The sequence below is a fragment of the Argiope bruennichi genome, chromosome 9 (assembly GCF_947563725.1).
Source record: "Argiope bruennichi chromosome 9, qqArgBrue1.1, whole genome shotgun sequence".
Taxonomy (NCBI): domain Eukaryota; kingdom Metazoa; phylum Arthropoda; class Arachnida; order Araneae; family Araneidae; genus Argiope; species Argiope bruennichi.
In genome coordinates, this window is record NC_079159.1 from 24,386,700 (window position 1) to 24,408,919 (window position 22,220).

The window sequence follows — 22,220 nt, forward strand, 5'->3', positions numbered from 1 at the left end:
GAACGCTTCTTTCTGATAGGAAGGGGTGTGGCCGTTCTACTTTCATTCTTCTTTTTTGAAGCAGAAAGAAAATAAATAATTTCTAGATATGTTTTAGAAAAAAATATTTTGATGTAGCTTTCTTGTTTCTTTTTGGTAATTTGATTTATTAGTGAATATATTGTTCACAAATATCTGTATCACAGATACTAAGAAATACACAATATAGTAAATATTGTGTAGAAGTATTATATTATGAAATATTTCACAATATTTACGATCCATTAAATGAAATATTAATTACTGTTACTAATTTCACAATATTTACTATACTTGCTATTTACTGGATTTAGCATTTAGGAACCCCTCTTCCTTTTCTCAATTTCTAAAGCCAGATTTTTAAAAAAAACTTATTTTGGTTTAGCCTCTGTATAGACAATACCAAATATTATGCAGGTAAAACATTTAAATTCGGGAATTAAAATCAACAGACTTGGATTCAGTAAAGTTCATTTAGAAATTTTTGAATTTAAAATTAATTTTAAACAAATGGTAAAATAATTATGAAACTTTTTTAACGTAATCTAAATGCTGCTATAGTTTGCCAAAGCTGTTGACTTCAGAATCAATCAGCCAAATATGAAAAAGAATTATCCATAAGCAAAGCTGAAAACACGAAAAAAATTCTAGGAATGGAAATTTTAAATGTCATTGATTGTGGTTTGAATAAATACGAATATACGACCCTTATAAATAAGATGAAAGCATAATTTTGCGTTTTTATCTGATCTAAAATCCGATTTAAATTCAATTATTCTGATAATATGGCAAAAAAAAAAAAAAAAAAAGCATGGCATTGGGAGTTACAAGGTTTTACTCTCCAAGGGCGCGGAACCCCACGGCACTTGTCTATTCTGTCTGTTTGATGATTTAGCTCTGTTTATGATATTAGAAAATAGAGAAACGATTTATGAATCATGTTAAAAATGAATCATTTCATTTGTTTTCTATCCATTCATTGCATAGCATTATCTTTTCCAATTCTTCTAGAATTCATTCCTGCTTTCATAGATAATCATTGATGAAAGATGGGAGAGAAAAAAATATCTTTGATGAACAGATTTTCAGTGCGCGACTTCCGGCTATCGACATTATTTCGGTACAGTAACTAAATGATATCTGATAGCACAATTCTTGTAATTCGATGAGTTGACTTTTTCCAATTTTCTACATTATTATCATTTATTAATATCCATTCTCTTTATTAAGTTTCATTTTAATTGCTGGTTTAAAATAAAAGTGTGTAAGAAGACAAAAAAAAACAAAAAAAAACGGGGGGGGGCTGAAACAGTATGTTAGTGACACCTTCATGAAGTAATGTCTTCGAATACTTCTTATGAAATTGATTATATTCATTTAATATGATATATTCCTCATAATAAAAAATTAGGTAAATTAATTTAAAATTTATTTAGTTTGAAATATATTTGTACATTGCCTACTTGACAGTTCATTTTTCTAATTAATTATATAGCCAGATTCCAAATCCTAATAATGTTTCTTGACGTCACAAAACACTGTTTTTTTATTATATATATCTGGTACTGTGTTCTGTATATTCTGTCTGAAGTCTTCATTATGACAAATGTGTTTAAAATTAGACTATTGAGTAGTTATAGAAAAATACTTGGGGTTGCGGTATTAGAAACAGAGTATGTAATCGACTATTTGGTTTAAATTTTATTTCTTTTAAAATTAATTTTTAGTTGTTTTTCAATTGTCATATGTTATTACCTGTCGTTGAATAAAATTTTCGATACATTATTATTTATACATAAGATTACAATGATACTAATAGAACAGACGAGTCACAATGGTAGTAAACGACTTATTGTTTCTTCGCCCCCTCATCATTTTAGTTTCGATTAATTTTTTCGCCAAATCTAATTAAATTAATCAATAATGTGATAAGGTGTGCTATTAATTTTTTTTGAAACTCATCCTTTTGCATAATTATATATGTTTTAAGTTTATAAAATTAATATTAAACTTCTTAATTTCTTTCTATACATTTCTAACTTATTCACCCCTAATCTTCATTATCTTTCAGTGTCAATATTTCATTTGTCACATGTTTTATCTTGCACAATTGTGCTGCAATACTGCTTATTCTTTGGAAATTATTCTTGTTGACAGAAAATAAAAAAAGTAAATTATCCAGTTATTTTTATTAAACATTTTATATATCTTAAAATTATATTTTATATAAAAATTAAATATCCAAAATACATAAGCAAAGTAGTCTATCTAAAGTATTGAGGTGTTTTTTGTGTATTAAATAATTAATGGTTATTATAGTGCAAATATAAAAAAAGAAATTGATAATTTTTTTATTGAGTTATATTATTGCTCTATAATACAATTATCATAAATAAGTTTTTATTATGTTTGGATAATAAAAGATTTGGAAAATCTTGTAAAATAACTAAAAATAATTCTTGTGTCTTATTAAATTTTAATGTGTGCATTACCAAATTTTGTTAATTAATAAGTATGGTAGAGAATTTGATTATACATTTGTATAATCAAATTCGTAAAGCAAATTCTTTTAAAATTGTTTCATTAAAAATGCTATACATGCTTTGCTACTATTAATATTTTTCATTTCACATTGTGTTTTGTAAAAAAAAAAAAAAAAAAAAAAAAAAAAATTATATCCAGATATTTTAACAATAATGTTAAATGTTTAAAAAATTATGTAGCTTATATTTTTAAATTTCAAAAAAATATATTTGTATATAGGAAATATTTAATATGGACATTTAAATGAACATGGAAGTTATTTTAGTTAAACTAAATTAAATATTTTATGTATTATTTTATGATTACTGAAAAAAAAAAACATGCTTTATATATATTTATATAATATAAATGTTTTTAATTTAAAATTAAAAATAGTTATTTTGAAAAATTAATTTTTTGTGGGTATTCATATTTATATGGGGAAATATTAACTCTCCTTTAATAAGTTTTTATTTCATTTAAATTGCAAAAAAGACATAAGTAGCTTGAGAAAACGAATATTAAATTCTTGCATAATTAGAAATAATTTTTTTATTGGTTAATTTAGTAATTCTAAAATAAGCATTATAAAATAAACTGATGGGGGAAATATATTATTGTTAAAAGTGATGATCTGAAAGATTTGAGGAAAAGAACCATGTATAAATAGGAATGTTTTGTATTTGATGGATAATATAACATTAAAGAATGTTTGTATATAAAAATTATACAAGAGTCAGAAATAAAAATTATTTGATTAATTTTCTTTTCTAAACTTAACATTTTTTATTATTTACAATAGTTTATATACACTGAAAAAATCTCTGAATTAATTCCCTGTTAAGCATACATTAATTTTCTAAGTCTTAAATTTAAAAAAGAGTAGGAAGAAAAAAGAAAAAAAAAAAAAAAAAGATTGGAAGAAAAGTATTTAAAGGGAGTATTTCTTTTAATACAAATTAATCAGTAAGTTTGAAATTATTGTTACACTTTATCACTTTAGTAATGTAAATAAATGATATTGTTTTTCATTGGATCATGGATCTTATGTTTTTCTCAATTTGTAATAAACATTTGTTACAAATATGAAACTATGACAGTCTAATATTTTTATTTATATTTATTGACAATATTCATTTTACTGCAATCCTTGTCAAGGTTTGTTGTAAATTTTTTTCAGCAAAAAATTCTTTGTTCAGTTTTACTTTGTTTTGCATTATAAAATTCTCTTTTGCTCTTGGCTAATTTGTAATGTATATATTTTTAATTAAAGAAGAAAATAAATAAATAAAACATCAAACATATTTGTTCAAACATTATAATCATTTAACCAGAGTAACCATTTGTTTTGATAGTTTTTATTTTTGAGTATCGAAGGTTTAAAATTAACTATGATTTTTCACATATTATTAAATGTGTTCATATTTGTATTCAGCCCTCTAGAAAATTTTTGTTAAAATGAACTTAATTTTAAAAAATTAAGATTGATTTCTAAGTGAGAATTCTCTTTTAGTAGCATTTTTAAATGACTTTATACGGAAGGTGGTATTCCAGGAGTCTAAATAGTAAATTGATTGCTTTAATCAAACTGTGTTGGGAATTTTCCTCGTAGTAATATTCAGTGTTGGTCATTTGATCCCCTTCTAAGAAGATAACCTTCTTCAGAAATTAGAATTAGATAAATTTCGACTTCAGATAATATGTAGGTGTCTCGAAACACTTTGTTCAACAGAAACAATTTCTTTTCTCTATTGTTAAGAATGCTTAGCCAAGTGAAATTGATTACCAATTCCATTATTAAATTGATTAAAAATAATAAAATATATATGTATTTTAATTTATTCTAGTAATAGGTAAATATGCAAATTACCAATATTACTTTCATTGCAGTTTCATTCATAATGTAGAGATTTTAAATCAAAATCAAATCTTTTTCTTACTTTTTAAATGATTAGTGGAAAAATAAAATTTGCCTTTAACTCCTTTAATGTTTGAACTTTTTTTTATAGCAAGCAAGTTGTTTTCTTATTGTTTTATTACTTTTGAACTTCAGAAATAAATTAATAGTGAAGTTTTATCTGTATTTTTTCCCTTTCTAAAAATAGTGGTTCATGATTTTTTTTGAGAAAATATTTTTAATTACTATGTGTTATATTAATATTATGATTATATATGGATTAAAAATGTACTTTTGCAGCAAAACCATTGATTACATTTAAATATAAAATTAGGCTTATTTTATATATTTTTTATAAATGTAATAAAATTTTTAATAAATGCAAATAAAGTTGCATTTATTTCAAAATACCAGACATGTTTTAAAAATTTGTTGAAATTTAGAATTTAATTTATTTATTTGAACATTGAGTATTTTGAATTGAATTTTATCTAATTTTTATATTTTCTAACTCGATTTCTGGTATGCAAAACTGTGATTGGTATGTCATATCGTGTGGTTCAAGATGCTTATATATTCTTAAAAATATTCTCTTCCCACTTCATATATCTTGGAAATGTACTTTTTTATTATTCCATTATTTTATAATATTAATAATACTTCCTGTAAGAATATATTTTGATTTATAATAGTTTCATCTATCTGTGGTATAAAAATTAACAGTATTTTTTACATTCTTGTTTTAATATTTCATTTTTGAATTTTTTGTTGACAAATGAGAATGAGGGAAGGGTGTAATCTTAATGAATTTTGTGTTAAAAAAAATTAGTATGTAGGTATTATCTGTAAAGTATTTTATTCTTTTATAACAGAATAAACATATTTTAAAACAAGTTATCACAGACAAAACTGTTAGGTTGAAAGAAATTGCAAGTTTAATTCATTTTATTCTTATTAAATTCTTAGAAATAAAGTGAGTTTGCTTTGTTTACGAAAGGTCCTTGTACTGTTTGAAATCTTCTCTTTACATCAATATTTCTCGATAAACTATCAGTTAATTTTTGTTTTTTAAAAGTAGATCATTCATATCAAAAGCCTTTATTTGCTGATATTTTTAAAAAATATAATTAAAAATTTTTATGCTTGTTAAGAATATACCTTCAGATATCTTGGACATCTTATCAGAACAGTTTGAGGCAAATTGATTTTATTTCTGAATTAATACTATGTAGTTCTTTTGCTATTAATTTGACATTAGGTAAACATATTCGTGTGATCTGATGAATATACCTCTTGCAGGGGAAAAAAAAAAAAAAAAAAGTCAAAATATAGCTTGTAAAACTTATGCACAAAGTTTGACTAAACAAGATAAACAACTGATGTGGAGTTACAGTGATTATTTCTTCTGGAAAGTTTCCATAAGGGGCTGTAATTTTAACTTGTTACTAGTATAACTGTTTTATTGACCTCTAGCAAAATTTTTATAAAATTCTGACACAGCATTGGTTTTAACTGTAAGGAAAATCTTAAGAGAATAAAATAAAGAGAAAGTGAGAATGGATAGATTGCAATTGATTCATTGTAGTTGAATTTTCATAAACTTCTTAATTTCTTTATATATAAACATAGGAGTGAAAATTGTTTATTTACTAGAATTAATTATTTATGAAACAGTACAAGTCTCAATAATAACTTTATGTGTCTGCTTTATTGTGTCAATTGAATAAATGTTTTATGTTTATTAGATGCTTAAAAAATATTCTTGTATTCTTAAATTTGACATTATTTATTTTCCAGATGTGGTTTATTTGAGTATGACCTGAAGAATTACAAGTAAGAAAAAAATTGTCTTTGTGAAAGCCGTTGTAAAATGACATTTAAAATATTCAGTTAATAATTAAGTATATTTATAAAAACTGTATATACCATCTAGATTTTGTAAAAAAATTATTCAATTAAGGGATTACTCAAATGTTTTTTGATACTAATGTAAGATCTGAATTTTTCATATACAAGTGGAAACAGAGAAAAAAATTCTGTCCATATTAATAAATTTTATTTATATTTCTATTGATTTATCAGGAATTTAAAATTGTACTTTTAAAGCTTGTTTTTGAATAAATTATGTTTTTTACTGTTTGATAATGCATTTTCATGCTTCTACTTTTTTTTTTCTGTTTAAATTATTTTGAGAAATGTTATAATTGATTGGTTAAATTATTTACTTGGTAAGTTTTTTTTATTTGCAGAAAAGTATTTTATTGGCGACATTTTAACTACACATTTAATAACTGACATTTTTTTTCTGTCTTGGCATTTACTTATATATTTATACAACTTATGCTTGGTAATAAAAATTGCACACATTGTAACAATTTATACCGTGACTAATTACTGTCATTACTATTTGATGTAATAAAATATCACAAAGGTGTTTCATGTAGAAAGACTTATGAATGTGTTTTTCTTTAAAAGCATTCATAATGTTGTTTAATTATTCTAAAATTCTACAAGTAATTGGAAAATCAGAATCAGTTATTGGTCTTATGCTAGAATCTGTGAACTGTAGTTATATTTTCTATGTGAAATTAAGTATTAAAAAAATCCTTTTTCTCAAAAAAAAGGCCAGCTTTACAGATGTTGTTTTATCAAAGTAAGGTTAAAAAAAAAAAAAACATGCATGTGAATTTTAAAATTTACAGTAATGTACAAAATCTAATTTAACTTCTTAAAATCTAACTAATCTTTTGCAGATTTGTTAGATTTAACCAGGATACAGAAATGTACAAGTTATTTCTGTAGCATACCATAATATAGTTATCTTTTTTTCTTCCATGTTGAAATTTTATTATAATTTTGCAGTTTATCCGTAATTACTCGAAAAGATAATTCATTTTTTTAAAAGAAAATCAACTGCAATATTTTTATTTTTCTATTATAAAAAGGAAAAGTTACTCTTTTGGTATTCTTTTGTAATTTTATGGGTTTAATTTTTAAAATAAATCATCAACTAATTTAAATGCCATTATTTATGTAAAAATCAATAATAGAGACAAAAGAAATGCACATTTCCTTTAATTAAGGTGTACGTACACACTAGAAGATTTTTAAAAAATTTTAACTTTAAAAATCCAGTTTTTTTCACAGTAGGTCATTAATATATGTTTAAACTCGTTTCAGTGAGAAAAAACATATTACATTAATTATTAATTAATTAAATAATATTTAATGAACTAATTAGCATATTTTTTGAAACATGATATCTTAAATTCTAATTTGTACAAACACACAATTCTAGTTGGTAATATTAGTCTTCATGTCGTCTGCCTCAATCAAGTTAAAAAAACTATATATTTTTACAACAATTTTTTCATCAACAATGAATAGAAAAAGCGAGATTTTTTCTGTAATTTTAACATTTAAATAGCTATTAAAAATTTATTTCTATAAATGTAACTTTGATTGAGGCACAAACCATCCGCTATTTCATACAGATTATTTTGATATATAAATAACTGTATTTAATTAATTTCTTGTTGAGTTATGATTGTTTGAATGAAGCAACATAGTGGAAAAATATCATTATTCATAAAATGAGTTTTAAAAGAACTGTAACAAGAGTTTTTAATGAAAGCACCTAAAGAAAAATAAATATAACTCCAGAAATATTTCGAATATTGACAACATCTTGGTATCGTTTGAAAGCTAAAGGATCAGAGAACATTATTAAGCAATAAAAAAATATTTGACATTTTGAACGATTTTCGAAGTTTCAAGTGTGTACATACACCTTAATCCCTTTTGCTTTTATTTATATGCATATTTAAGGATATTTTTCTCTTAAACAATCCACAGATAGATTGGAACAGAATTGCTACAATTATGATCAACAGTATTTAAAACATACAGTTAACACTATTTAATATTATAACATAAGGGAATTGCCTTGACCATGAATTTTGAAAATAAAACTATTGAAAGTTTTTGTGTAAGAGGAAATTAATATTCATAATTTCCTATCCGCAATTGGCTTTGAATGTTTAAAAACTTTACATGATATATTTTTAGAATTGATCAACCATTCATAGTTAAATCTTTATGGAGAAGAATAATTTCTTATATGGATAGCTTTATTTCATATGTTATTAAGTCAGCCTATCACTTCAGAATGTATCTAATATTGTACTAGATAATTTTGTGAACTTTATTTTTATATGGGATATCTAAAGTCATGAAAATAAACTAAATAGAAGTAACTAATTATCTCAAACAGTAATTATGAAGTACAATATATGGCATATTACACTATAATTTGTAATCAATATTATAGTTCTTTTTCTAAAAATTATTTTTAAACATGTTATTTATTAAAACGATATAGAGATATTTACATTATTAAATTTTGGAGCTTTTTTTTGTGAGCTTGACAACAGCCAGTATGAGTTAAATGCGGTAAGTGCAGTAACTTTAAAGTGCTTTTTTTTCTACTTTAGAATTTCTCACTGTAGATTTAGGTGTTTTGCTATTTCATTATATCAACTTCTATACTATAAAAAATTAATATTATATACTTGGTAACTCTTGTTGTCTGGCTAACAAAACAAGGTATCTAGATTTCATTCTGTATATATTTTTAATTATTGTATCTTTTCTACAGGTTGACATAATGAAAAATTGTACGTAGCTGTTTCTAACAATCAGTCACTAGGCCATCCAATGGGTAAGTGCCTTTCCTGCTGCCCAGCTACTCAATCTGTCATCACCCAAGCCTGTGATGAGAAGTTTTCTGACATCAGTCGAAACGCTGAAGCTGTGGAGCAGCAGCCGGCAATGAGCTCTGGCGATTATTGCCATTGCGAAAAAGGACGCTATGATGCCCACGCTTCTTTGAATAGCAATGCAGAATCAAATGCAAACAGTAAAAACCTCAGTTTGACTGAAAAACTGATTTTTCCTATACTTAGTACAACATGCATTGAAAACAAACGCTCTAGTCATTCCAATAAAGATTATTCTGAAAGCAAAGTCAATGCTTTCTATGAACAATACAGAGATCCCAATGAAAATGCTATTCTTGCTGATGGTATTGAAAGACTTTGCAGTGATCTTGGTGTCCCACCAGAAGACTTCCGTGTGTTACTGCTTGCCTGGAAGTGTGATGCAAAATATATGTTCTATTTCACCAAGGAAGAATTTTTCACTGGTTGTCGAAATATGAAAGCTGACAGTTTGCAAGACATTCAGGCAAAGTTCCCAGAATTGGTGTCTGAAGTTCGTTGTCCAGAAAAGTTTAAAGACTTATATCAGTTTACTTTTAAGTTTGGTCTGGAACCAGAACAAAGAGTTTTGCAATCGGAAATGGCAATTCAACTCTGGAAACTTGTGTTTTGCAATAATGAACCTCCAATCCTCCATCGATGGCTGACTTTTCTCACTAAGCATCCTAGCGTCCGGGGGATTTCCAGAGACACTTGGAATATGTTTTTGAATTTTGCTGAGTCTGTTGGTGATGATCTCAGCTCTTATGATGATACTGCTGCTTGGCCAAGTCTGTTTGATGACTTTGTTGAATATGAGAATGACCAAACCAATCAGAACACTGTCCCTAGTAAAGAAAAGGGCATTTTAGAGACATGAACAATTATGAGTAATTGTACAATTGTACTTAATTCTGCCTTAAGGTAAATATTGTGATATAATTGTGACGTGTTGTGATCTTCGTGATACAATTTATCCTTTATGCTTTGTCACTTTTACAATGGCCATTGACATTTATTTAGTTTTAAAACACTTCTAATTTTTCAAGCAGCTGCTAATATATTTTTTAAAAGTGGAGCAAATTTTTAAACTAGTTTTCCCTCCTCTTTCTTCCCTCCCCTTTTGTGTAATTTGTATGTTAAAAGCATCTACTGCCAAGTCTGAGTGCCTTTATTTTTGGATTCTTAACTATTATGTTATAATTAGATTGGGTAACTTTGTAATATGTGGTTTGTGTGCCCGGAGGCTACCTCTTTCTCTGGATAAGTGTTTCTGCAGAGGAAAATTCGTTTTGTTGTCATTTCTCATTAAATTCATAATCCAGTCATTAAACTTACCATATCATGTAGATATGGTTCACTTATTTTATTGTATGTGTGTATTTTATATACTTTTTAAAAGTAAGTTTTTTGATGGGCAATAACATAAGACTCAATTTAAAATGTACATGTTATATTTGTTTGATTAAGCAATATTAATATTGAGCTATAAAATTCGTGCACCAATAAATGGATAAAATTCTGATCAGCAAGATAATAATGAATTATTTATTAAAAATAATTAACAGCTCTTTACTGCCTTTTTTCTTAGTATTTTAGATTTTCCAGTGGGAATTTCAATTATCTGTTTATATGTTTCCATGTTTAATATACAAAATCGTTAAATAAATTAGTTTAAAAAAATATATGTGGAACATATGTGTAATATGATGATTGAAAGCCTATAAAAAAAGTGTAAAAGCATAAGAAGTAACTCGAATGACAAGTATGTAAACAAGAGTATGGAAATTTGTATCTGTCTTTTTTTCCCCAGCATGAATTGTAATTGAATAGAGGAAATGCAATGTCTCTGATTTTATTGCATGTTTATACTGAATCGGAATTTGAAAATCACAATTATTCTAAAAAATGTCATTGTATCCTTTAACCCTATCCGTTGTTTAACTCAAACATCAATATTGTTTTTAATTGCATGCAAGAACTATTAATTCCAAATGAAAAATTCCAGAACATTATTGAAATAGATGCAATTGTAAATGCTTCAAGTTAATCACAACTTTCAGTGATTTATCATATATCAAATAATGAAATGCATTGTAATGAAACTCATGTTAGTGTCTTTTGCTGTTTTCAGATTGAATTGAATTTTTAGAAAATATCTGAAAATTTCAATTTTATTGAAAATGCTTTACTCTGTGTATAGTTCTTTGGTTGAGTATTAGATATTTCCTTTATTAATTTATGAATAAAATATCAATTTATAAATTGCATGTCTCAAACAATTATTTTCATCTTTATAATTTTTTTTTATTTGGTTTGATTACAAATTTGTTTTGTGCTATTTTCATTTTCACATGCCTTTTGAGATATAGTTTTTGAAAAAATGTATATTTAATTTATTATTCAATTATGTGCAGTAACTTTTGTCTGAGCTTATAAATTCCTTTGTTAGTATAATATAGAATTTTGAACTCGGTGTTTTTTACATGTCTATGGTGCAAAATAATAAAGCTTTTTGTGTACACTCCATCTAAAATATCAACTTAATGTAATGAATTCAGCTAAAACAAGCCTGCCATTTTTTTAAAAAATGATTTTTTTTTTTTTTTACTTTTATGCAGAATTAAATTAGAAGCTAGATTACATTTTGGTATAGTGGAACTTTTATAGCTTTTCTTGTATTTTGCTGAAATCTCATAGTCAATGTGTTTAATGTCTGTGTCTGGATATAATCCCGACAGGATTGGAATCTCGACCAACCCTGAATCTTTTCCCAACAGGATTAGAATTTTCGGAACTAGATTTACCATTTCTTTCAAGATCGATCTTTTTGCGATCTCGTGCTCTTTTATTGTGTATTGCATGGGTTTGATTTTTATCTCCCATCTCTCTTTTTCTTATTTGAGTAATTTTTCATTATTAAAGATAGTCAAAAGAAATCTCTGCTAATGCAAACCTTTCATTACAATTAAAATAACGCATAAAAGAGAATTTTTTGTATTTATCTCATTGGGATTGTATTTCTCCCTTTTTATAATAACTATTTTTTTTTTAATAAAACTTTCTTTATCTTCTGTAACCTTGACTGTCATTTTGGTATTGACATAGTTTATGATTTCAATTATTGTCTAATACAGTATATTTAGTTAAAAATGGTATTTCCGATTGAACATTTCGATATTGAATGCATTACGATTATATTTAAACATTGTCACGAGATTTTATAATTACATCTTTCTTGTAGTATTGTGACGGGATTAATTTAGACCAATTTTAATTTTTACACAAATAGGTATTCTAATTGGTCTAATTTTACCCTTAATACACCAAACAATTCATTTTGTGTGGTTATAAATATATCTCTTTAAAGAAGCTATAAAAATGTTTCTAACGAATTTTAACTATGAGAGGTTATGGTGAAACTAACATAAGCTTTAATTTTTTTTTTTTTTTTTTACATTTGTAAAAAATAAGTTGCGTTATCTGACATTTTATATTAATATTTCTTTTCTCACCAACTTACCTCAATTTCATTTATCAATGAAATTTAGTTTTGCAATTTAGAATAACTGATTGTTTTATGAATTTCAACTTAACAATTTAAAAGGTGAAAAGTGTTCATAGTTTACCGAGTAAAACTGAATTTCTTCAATTGTTATGATCATTGTAGAATAAAATGCAGCATATATATATATATATATATATATATATATATATGTAATATAATCTTTTTGCAGTGTTTTGTAAAAATAGCCATATTTCTTTAATATATGCATTTTCAAGCTAGTTCCTAGTTACAAAATTGAACATCTATAAGTATGACCAACACAAATACATAGGTTATTATGTTTAAATATCTTGAAAATGACTACTTTTGTACTTACTAATAAGTATCTACACATGGTATGATTTTCATTTGAATTTCAGTCCTTTCATTATATATCCACATAAATAGTATAGCCCTATAAAAAAAAATTGCTAGGATTCTTTTAAATTTTAAGGTTAAATGTGTTGGTCAGACACTTTTGCATTAGAAAAAAATTTATCTCATTCCAGAAGAAAAGCCTTTTCAATCAAAGAAACTTAAAAAACATGGGTATCTTTGAAGGTTAATTTATAAATATAAAAAAAAGTTTGATTCTTCATTTTAAGAAAGTGGTAGGTTCTTTTAAATTCACCATCAGTAAATACCTAATTTTATGTTGTCAACTTAGTATAATTATTTTAGTTTTAAATTGAACAAATCCCACGTGACATGTTCTATTTTGAATTATAACTACAATTTATGGAGTGTTTATATCCCACATATTAAATAATATTGAATTGAATTGTCTTCTGATTTTTTTTCACTAATATTTCTGATAAATGAAATTCTAAAAATTATGAAAAATCAGTTTTAATTATTGATATTTTTTAAAGAGTTAGAATTAGTTGGAATTTTTATTATTTTTTTTAACAAACTAATCAATATAATTATTTTTAATGAGAAAGGTTTAAATCTTATTGAAGAGAAAAATGATTTAATATATATTTTTAAGTATATAATATAAACTTAGTTTCCAAGAGTAGCATATTGTATTTTTATTATATTATTGGTGCTTAATATAATTTGTATTAAAAATAAATTCTAAGGAAAATTTATTTATAAGCATTAAAATTATGGATATATTTGTAAAATGAGAGCTATTAATAAACTTGAACCTTTCCTTATTTTCACTAATTTAATACAGTTTTGTAAAAATAAAGTTTTTGTAATGGATTATTGATTAAAATATAGAAAAGTATTAAATTTCTTCTGTATATAAAATGATATAGAATTATTTTGAATCTAAAGACAAGGTGATATTTAATTTTTTAATTTACATGTCATTAATTCACAAATATTTGTACAGTATTAATTAACTTTAAAATAAAAGTATTAAAAGCAAAGTACATTTAAATAATTTGAACATAGAAAAATTATAAACAGTTTAGACCATCATTAAATCATAGCATCAACAGAAAATTATGTTCTTTTTTAAATATATATATTTAGAAAGATTGTTTTAAATTACAAGTTTTGGAACTTTTCTATTCATATTCTTTACTTGCAGAAGGAATTTGGAAGTCTCCTTTAAACACACAAAACTTTGTTCCATGTTTTAATTATTAAAAAAAATATATCAATTTTAAATAAATATAAAATGAAATGTTAGAGACAAAATTATACTTTTTAATTACTTTCTTTTTAAAGAAAAAATATTTTTAGTCAAAAATATTCATCTAAATATGTCTTCCAACTTCTCATGTTCAGATAAACTATTCTTGAAATTATCTGTCTGAAAATGTATTAGACAGAATGTGCTAGATAAATTGAATTCGGTATGTAATAATTATTCCAAAAGCATAGATTTCTATCAAATTTTGGACAAAATCTAGAATCATCACATTCATATGTGATTCTTAAATTTGGACTAAATTCGTCTATGGGTAGATTGTCTGTTTATTTGTTGCATGTGAAGATGCCTCAAAAATGTATAGAGTTAGATAAATTTGGTAAGTAATTTTAATATCAGATTGTATTTGTATCAAATCAACAGACCAGCTGGTTATTTTGTATATTGTCAGAGAACACATTTTTAGGGGAATAATGCATACTCTGGTTTATTTTTACCTACACAACAAAACGTGAAATACACTATAGGTATACATGAGAAAGGTAGAATTGTCCAGCTAGTTTAATGCTTCAATTGAAAAATATGAAAAAACCCTGCATTGCTGCTTTCACGATTCTAAGAATTTGCAAACCCAATTCTACTTGAGTTTGCATCTGTAATTAAAGAAAACTGTGAAGGGGTAGAACAGTTCTGAAACTTCTTTATTCTTATTATTTGTAGGGAGAAAATATTTTAGGGAAATAGGGATATTTCTTCAGCCCAGTGAGAAAAATATTTTTCTCATAAAAAATTACATTTTAATAATAGAATTAAAAATGTTAACCTCATAAAATGCATTTATTGTTTAAAACTTAACAATACTCTATGTGATAATAAGAATACATATCACAAATATTTCAGTAGTGTTTTTGTTCTTGGTAACCTTTATTGATTGATAACTCTTAAGGAAAGTAGTCCTTTTTATTATTAAACAATCTATGAATAGTTTTTACAAACTTTATTTTTCAAAAATATGTTAAATTTTATTTTAACAGGACTATAAAAATATTTGCATTTCTATTCACATAAAAATTTGGAAGATCTTTAGAATAGAAAATCATATTTTCTTAAAAGAAATATTTATTTAGTAATAAATAATTTACTACAGTTCAATTATATGGACTATTCATTAAATAATGAATTAAAGGGAGCTATAAGAACTAATGTGTCAGAAAATGCTAGTGACATGAATCCTAACCTTCGGGGGGGGGGGGTCCGAGAATATGACATACAAATTACCTATTGCATGTAAACTAAGAAGAATGAACTAGGACTGTAATTTAATAAACTTGAAATAATGAATGGAAATATTGATTAATTAAGCCAAATTATCTTTGAAAATTATTGAATTCCATCAACATTATTTTGCTGCATTTACTAACAAACCATCAATTTAAATTATATATTTATATTCATATTTCTTAGTTTCAGCATTTATTCCAGTTAGATATTGACATGAAGATGGTCGTTTCCATATCCAATTGGGATAAAAAGAGTTTCGAACTATGCTAAATTTTAATTAGCTCCACTGATTTATTATATATTATTGAATGTCCTTTAGAACTTTAAAAATGAGTTAACAAAAACAAACAAGCAAATTCTATTTAATGCAACATTTAAATTTTTCATAATGAGTAAACATGGATGGTATAAAGAAACTGGACTTTATAATTATTTTGAAAAAAATGAGTTTAATACATCATTTAGCACAGATAATTAAATAATATTTTATATTGAATTCAAGGTTATATTAACAAGCACGATTAAATAAGAAATAATCACATGGAATGGATATTTACAGCATCTGGATTAAATAAAATATCTGTTACAATGTCTAAATAAAATTTTCATAAAAAAAATCAATGCATATAATTTTGGAGATTATGATCTCAGTTTTCCACATATATATAAAAAAATGATGAAGTTATTAACAATTCTTAAATGCACTGACAGAATATTTCTTTGCAAGAGATACAGCATCATCTAATGCTTCTATTGTTACCAGTAACTGTACAATATCTTTAATACCATCCTTTATTTCTTCAGTTGACAAACCTCGCTTTGAAGAAATTGAGCTGTAAATATCAGCATATTTCATCAGGTAAAGAGAAAATTGCTTCAACAGAGGTAGTGTTGAACCACCTTTTATGTTTTTCAGCCAACTTTTTGGTAAACTATTGATTATTACTTTACATTTGTCCTGAGTATCTTTCATCATGCTGGAAGTATGAAGACCTAACATAAGGTAGCGGTTCAGTAAAGATCCCAAAGCCATTTGTTGTAAGGGTTGTTCAGAAATAAAGCCATCCCATGCAAGGATGTTTTGAAAAAGTTTTACAGCTGACCAAAATTGTCTTTGGAAGAAATCAGCTGCTCCGAGGGATCGATTCTCAAGCAACTCTTTTGGATAAAGGGGTATGAAAATATCATCATCTAATGATTTATAAATCCTTGCTGTCACAGCTTGCAACAAATTTAAAAGTTGCTTGCTTTTTCCATTAATGGTTGGATATGTTTCATGCATACTTTTCACCAAATTAACAAGTTTAATAGTTTCACTTGTTGATAATGGGTTCCATACCTTTTGAACATAAGACATTATTTTGGGCAAAACTATTCTTTCCATAATTCCTGGTAAAAGATTGAGATCTGGATCATCTGCATCTTCATCAGCAGGATAGTCATAACCATATTGAATGATTTGTTGGTACCATGATGAATTTTCAAATTCTCTACTTTCTTCCAATGGATTCCAGTCTAAAAGAGCTAATTTAACAAATACACCAAAAATCTTTGGCAAACATAGAGGGACATATGCCTCAGAATATGAAGTAAGTTGTGCTGATTTCCAATTCTCAAAATTAATCATAACACCTTCAAGAGTTCCAAAATCTTCAACAACATCCTCAAAAATGGATCCTGCTTCATTTAAAATGTTCTCTCTAGATGCTTTAAATTGTATAATGTCTATATCTGATTCTTCATCATCTGAGGACATACCATCTTGATGTTTGATACTTGTACTAATACTTTGTCTCTCCCTCTTCTTTCTACGTCGCATACGCCGACCTTCTCTTTCAGCTGCACGACGTAATCTTGCCTCATCTGCATAATTGTTCTTTTCACTTAAAAATTCAACATTAACACCTTTAAGCAGCTCACTTGAAAGAGTTGAAAATTCATCAGACTGATCTCTTACATCTAACTGCCGACGTGCAGCTAGTTTTTGAGCTCTTATTTTATATAAATCAACCATTCTGCCTTCTAATAAATCAATATGAGCTGATTTCATGTCCATACACTCAACCAAATCCCTCACATACCCACTTAACCGTTGATACAGTGAAAAATTACGTTCTCGCACTGGTGCTTCCTCAGCAAGTTTTTTAACCAACTCAGCTGCTTCTATCATTTCTTTAGAACAATTTTCAAGTTCTTGTTTATGTGCTTTATGCAATGATTTCAAAGCATTTAATCTTTCCTCTAAGCGTGCTTTTATATCTTTGGTCGTCAAATTCTTTTCTTTTGCTTTCAAGAGTTCAACAGGAAATTGTTGATTTGGTACTGACGATTGATTACGTTGGTTAATGTCACCAATATAAGAAGATAATTCCACATTGACTTGAGGATATGTATATAGCTGTCCTTCAGAGCCTTGCGAATTTTCAAGAGGACCCACTTGTGATACACCAACACCTTTTTTTATTTGTTCTCTTTCCCATCGTTCTAATTCTGCTGCTTCTTCCGTTTCAAGATCATTGGAAGAACCTTCTTGAAGAGAGAGAAACGTTTCTCTCATCTTCTGTCTTTCCACAGCTCCAGTATTAACTGTGAAGTTTATTCTTGAAGGTTCATCATCTTCATCATCACTGCGATCATTATCATCATCTCGCACAAGTCGAGATTTGCTTTCATCTTCTTTTTCAGGATCTTCCACAGGAATGAAATCTCCCATCTCTCTAGCCATCTGACGATGTTTTTTCATAGCATATATAGTAGCGGCATCAGGAATAACTCCACTCTGTAATACATTTTTAAAAGGATTAACTTTCTCATTATCTTCATCTGATTCTACTTCCATATCTTCGGCATCATTACCAGCCAAGACATTCCAAGTTTCTTTTGGCTTACTTTCGCTTTTTTTATCAGTACTCTGGACTACTTTAATTTCTTGCACCTCATCTTTTACAGGCGGACTTGCAGGAGGAATGTCTTCTTTTTTCCGACGTTCCTTCTCTCTTTGTTTGGCCAGACGCCGGCTATAAGTAGATTTTTTTAGCTTAAAGACTTCCGTTTCCTCTTCTTCTTCATCGTGGAAACTCAATAATTTTGTGCCTTTAGGTGCAATATCAACTTTGTTTTCAGCATGTGATAAAGTTGAAACAGTTCCCGTACGTGAACTTTCAATCGAAAAAGATATTTTTGAATCATTACTAGAAACTTTCCCTTTATTATCAGATGCTTCTGTTGTTTCAGTTTCATCTTCTGAATCATTTCGAATTTCACGTTGTCTGAATTTACGATTAGGTTTTTTAAATAGACTCATTTTTCTATAGTTTATACTTCACACGCGACACTTGTTTAGAAAATATACTAGCGTCTCAATCGCAACGTCTATCCCTACGGGATGGGCGAATCCATCCCAAACCATACTTTCGACAGGTAGGGACGTTTGACCGAGATGGGCAGCAGGGATAAACGTTGTCTTTTAAATGTTGAGTTGTAGCTCAACGCTTATCCCGCTTCAATTGAATCGTTTTCCGCTGGAGTGGAAGGATGCGTTTTCCAAGCAAGCTGTCCACATATTAGCTTAAAACATATTTTTCAGTGACCTTCATCTTATTCAATGGATATTTAATACAAATACCATTTATTTTACCAAAAGCAATATTTCAGACAATTCATTTTCAGGTGGCTTTTACTTGTTTTCTACTGTTTTTATTATTATTATTACTAATTCTGTTTTTATTATTATTATTACTAATTCTGTTTTTATAGGGTTCTGAATTTCCTGATATTAATGAATCTTGAAATCATTTAAAAGTACATTTGACCCGACGAATGTTTCCATTAATACATCATCTTCAAAACTGGTAATTTACTGATTTTGAAAAAATTTTAATTGTAATATAACATTCCTTTACAGAAAAATTTCTGAATTATATGGAAACATATTTTTCATTTACATCTAACATGTACTATTTCTGCAGTAAATAAAAAAGATATGCCTATTATATGATTGTATGGATATAATATCTTTATAGTCTGAGAAAAAAAATATTCTGCCAATGGTTATATTTGCCTTTACATTCCCAGAACAGTGTATATCTATTTTTTTTATAATTCCTAAACTTCACATTTCTATTTGTCTTAATATGTTACCATGAACTGAAAAAAAAAAAATGTATACTGCTATTTTTAAATTTAAAATATGACGTGAGAACATTTCAATTTTGTAATATAAACTAAAATTTGGATTTTTAAACCATAGATAGTCACAAAAGGCATTGACAAATTGAAGCATCTGAAATATATATACTTTAAATAGAATACGCTTCCTGATATAATCTTTCTGTAGAAGTATTTTCTATAATATGATTAGAATGTTGTTAATTCAGAATATAAACTCAAAAAGAATAAATTTGGAATGGATTTAGAATGTTTTCTGATATTTTGCATTTTCTGCAGTCCCAATTTAAAGATATAGCTGGCCAATTTTTTTTCTGAAATAAAAATTTCATTCCCAAAACTGTATTGTGTTCTCATATAATAAAAACACAATTTAAGACATTATTTGGGAACTTCATAAGTTTTACATTTATTTTCCATTAGCCAGTTGCAGTTATATAGTTTCTAAAAATAATTATTCTTTGATAAATTCTTTTTAAAAAGAAAAAATCCAAGTAAAATATTGCACACATAGATTCATAGTGTCTCTTTTAGAATGTACTAAGTATTCAAAAATTGATTATTCAAAATCAATTGTAGTATTAGCAATTTGAATCTTGGAACGTTTTTTAACGATAAAATGCGACACATCACATGATTCGTGAGAAGATATACTAGTGTTTAAAATACTTAGGTAAATTTTTCCTTCTTGTCGCTTTCTTTACTTTATTGATCCTGAAACTGTAATTATGGTATCTATGTTTTTCAGTTGTAATATTTTTTTTATATTATGCGTTGTTCTCATTCTTAATAAAGTTTACACATTTTGCGTAGCATTTTATATGTAGTTTGTGCATTTAATATGTGTCGATTCATTGCAAAACCCTCTTGATAATGTTAATTCCTTTCATTAAAATTTTACATTGTAATATATCAATTCAATAGACAAAAAAAAAATTTCATATTAGTATTTCAATTTAGTTACAGGCTAAATAATTTGCTGTTTTTATTATTTGATTTTTGAAAGTTATATAGTAAAATATTCTACATCCAAAGCATCTCCTATTATGCAATATCAATGTTTGTTGGACTAACTCGGTCAAATATTCATGTATAAATGTTTTTCATTGTTAGTCTTATAAATTATGAGAATTACCTATATAATTCAGTAAATAAATAACCAATTATAGTTATTTTTTTTAATCGCTAACCACTTACCAAAGACATTTTTGGCAGGCATTCAGCTAAGTGTAGCCTTCTGTAACCAATTTGTAAATATTTTTACTATATTCTTTAACACTGTAACATTTCTATATTTTAAGTGAATAAATATTTTTCCTATATCTATAGCACAATTATGAAAATTACATATATAATGCACAATGGTTCCAATGCTAATTGAGAGTATATTATCTGTTTATCAGCCATTCATATTTTGGTTTCCTTAATGATTTTGAAGCAAACCTAATGAAAACAAATATATTATTTTCTTAACTGCCTCACAAAAATGAGCTTTTATGTAAATATTTGAAACAAGTTTTAATCAAATTACTTTCATTCTGTTTACTTTGGTTCCTTGTCTTTGTTTCTAGTGTCCATCCAACTTTATTTTGTGTTTATTATTTTTTTTATTGTAAAACAATAAAATAAATAATATAAAATTATAGAAATATATTTCTTCTCATAGAAAATAACATATTTTTATATAAATAATAATAAAAAAATGGAAATAACTATTTTCATTATATTATTTTAATTTGTATTAAGTTTTTTTTCTGCCACTTAAAGTCAAATAGCACAATAAGTTCTTCAAATGAAGAAATATATTTTATGCTTTTGAAAAATTCTTTGTTTCTAATAAAACTACAATGCTATATTTTTTAATAATTAGATACAATATACCAATGGAGAAACTAAATTGCATTTGAAATTTTTAAAAAATCTGCCTTGAAAAATTTAGATTCATTTGTATATTAAGTAAAAAAAGTATTTCATTTCTTATTCTATATTCAATAAAGATAATAAAAAAAAAGTTGTTTGCTATAGAAAGTTTATAAAATATTATTATTTAAATTTATTAAATTAAAAGTTTCTATAAAATATCTATTAACTATCATCAAATTTATTCAATTCTTGAGAGCTGAAGTTCTACAGATTCACTAGTTTTTAGCATAATTATAATATATAAACCAAAATACAGTTTGTAACATTTAACCAAATAACAGAATTGCAAGTCATCGTGCACAGAATTGTTGTCTGTAGTATTTATGTAAATATCTTTTTTTTTTATTGGTTAGATAATGCAGACAAACTCATTTATTGTATCACTTGCATATGTATATATATATATATATTTAGTATTATTATATTTATCTATTTTATTTTAATACATTATAAAGATAAAAACGGAATCATTTTTTAATCCACCACATACATAACTTG

The 22,220-nt window shown here is 26.1% G+C and overlaps 2 protein-coding genes across 2 annotated transcripts; one reads left to right on the forward strand and one right to left on the reverse strand.

Moving 5' to 3' along the window:
* The first annotated feature begins 1,570 nt into the window (after positions 1 to 1,570).
* LOC129984829 (DCN1-like protein 3) lies at positions 1,571 to 11,405 on the forward strand. The gene is made up of 3 exons (XM_056094789.1): positions 1,571 to 1,691; positions 6,236 to 6,271; positions 9,096 to 11,405. Exon 3 carries the CDS (start codon positions 9,155 to 9,157, stop codon positions 10,073 to 10,075), a length of 921 nt encoding a protein of 306 aa, XP_055950764.1. The 5' UTR covers positions 1,571 to 1,691; positions 6,236 to 6,271; positions 9,096 to 9,154; the 3' UTR covers positions 10,076 to 11,405.
* Positions 11,406 to 15,627: 4,222 nt separating this feature from the next.
* LOC129985155 (PAX3- and PAX7-binding protein 1-like) lies at positions 15,628 to 18,985 on the reverse strand. Its single transcript, XM_056095077.1, has one exon. It carries the CDS (start codon positions 18,934 to 18,936, stop codon positions 16,318 to 16,320), a length of 2,619 nt encoding a protein of 872 aa, XP_055951052.1. The 5' UTR covers positions 18,937 to 18,985; the 3' UTR covers positions 15,628 to 16,317.
* Positions 18,986 to 22,220: the final 3,235 nt, after the last annotated feature.

Coding starts and splice junctions, on each gene's coding strand:
- LOC129984829 (XM_056094789.1), top strand. CDS start 9,155: ATGGGTAAGTGCCTTTCCTGCTGCCCAGCTACTCAATCTGTCATCACC.
- LOC129985155 (XM_056095077.1), bottom strand. CDS start 18,936: ATGAGTCTATTTAAAAAACCTAATCGTAAATTCAGACAACGTGAAATT.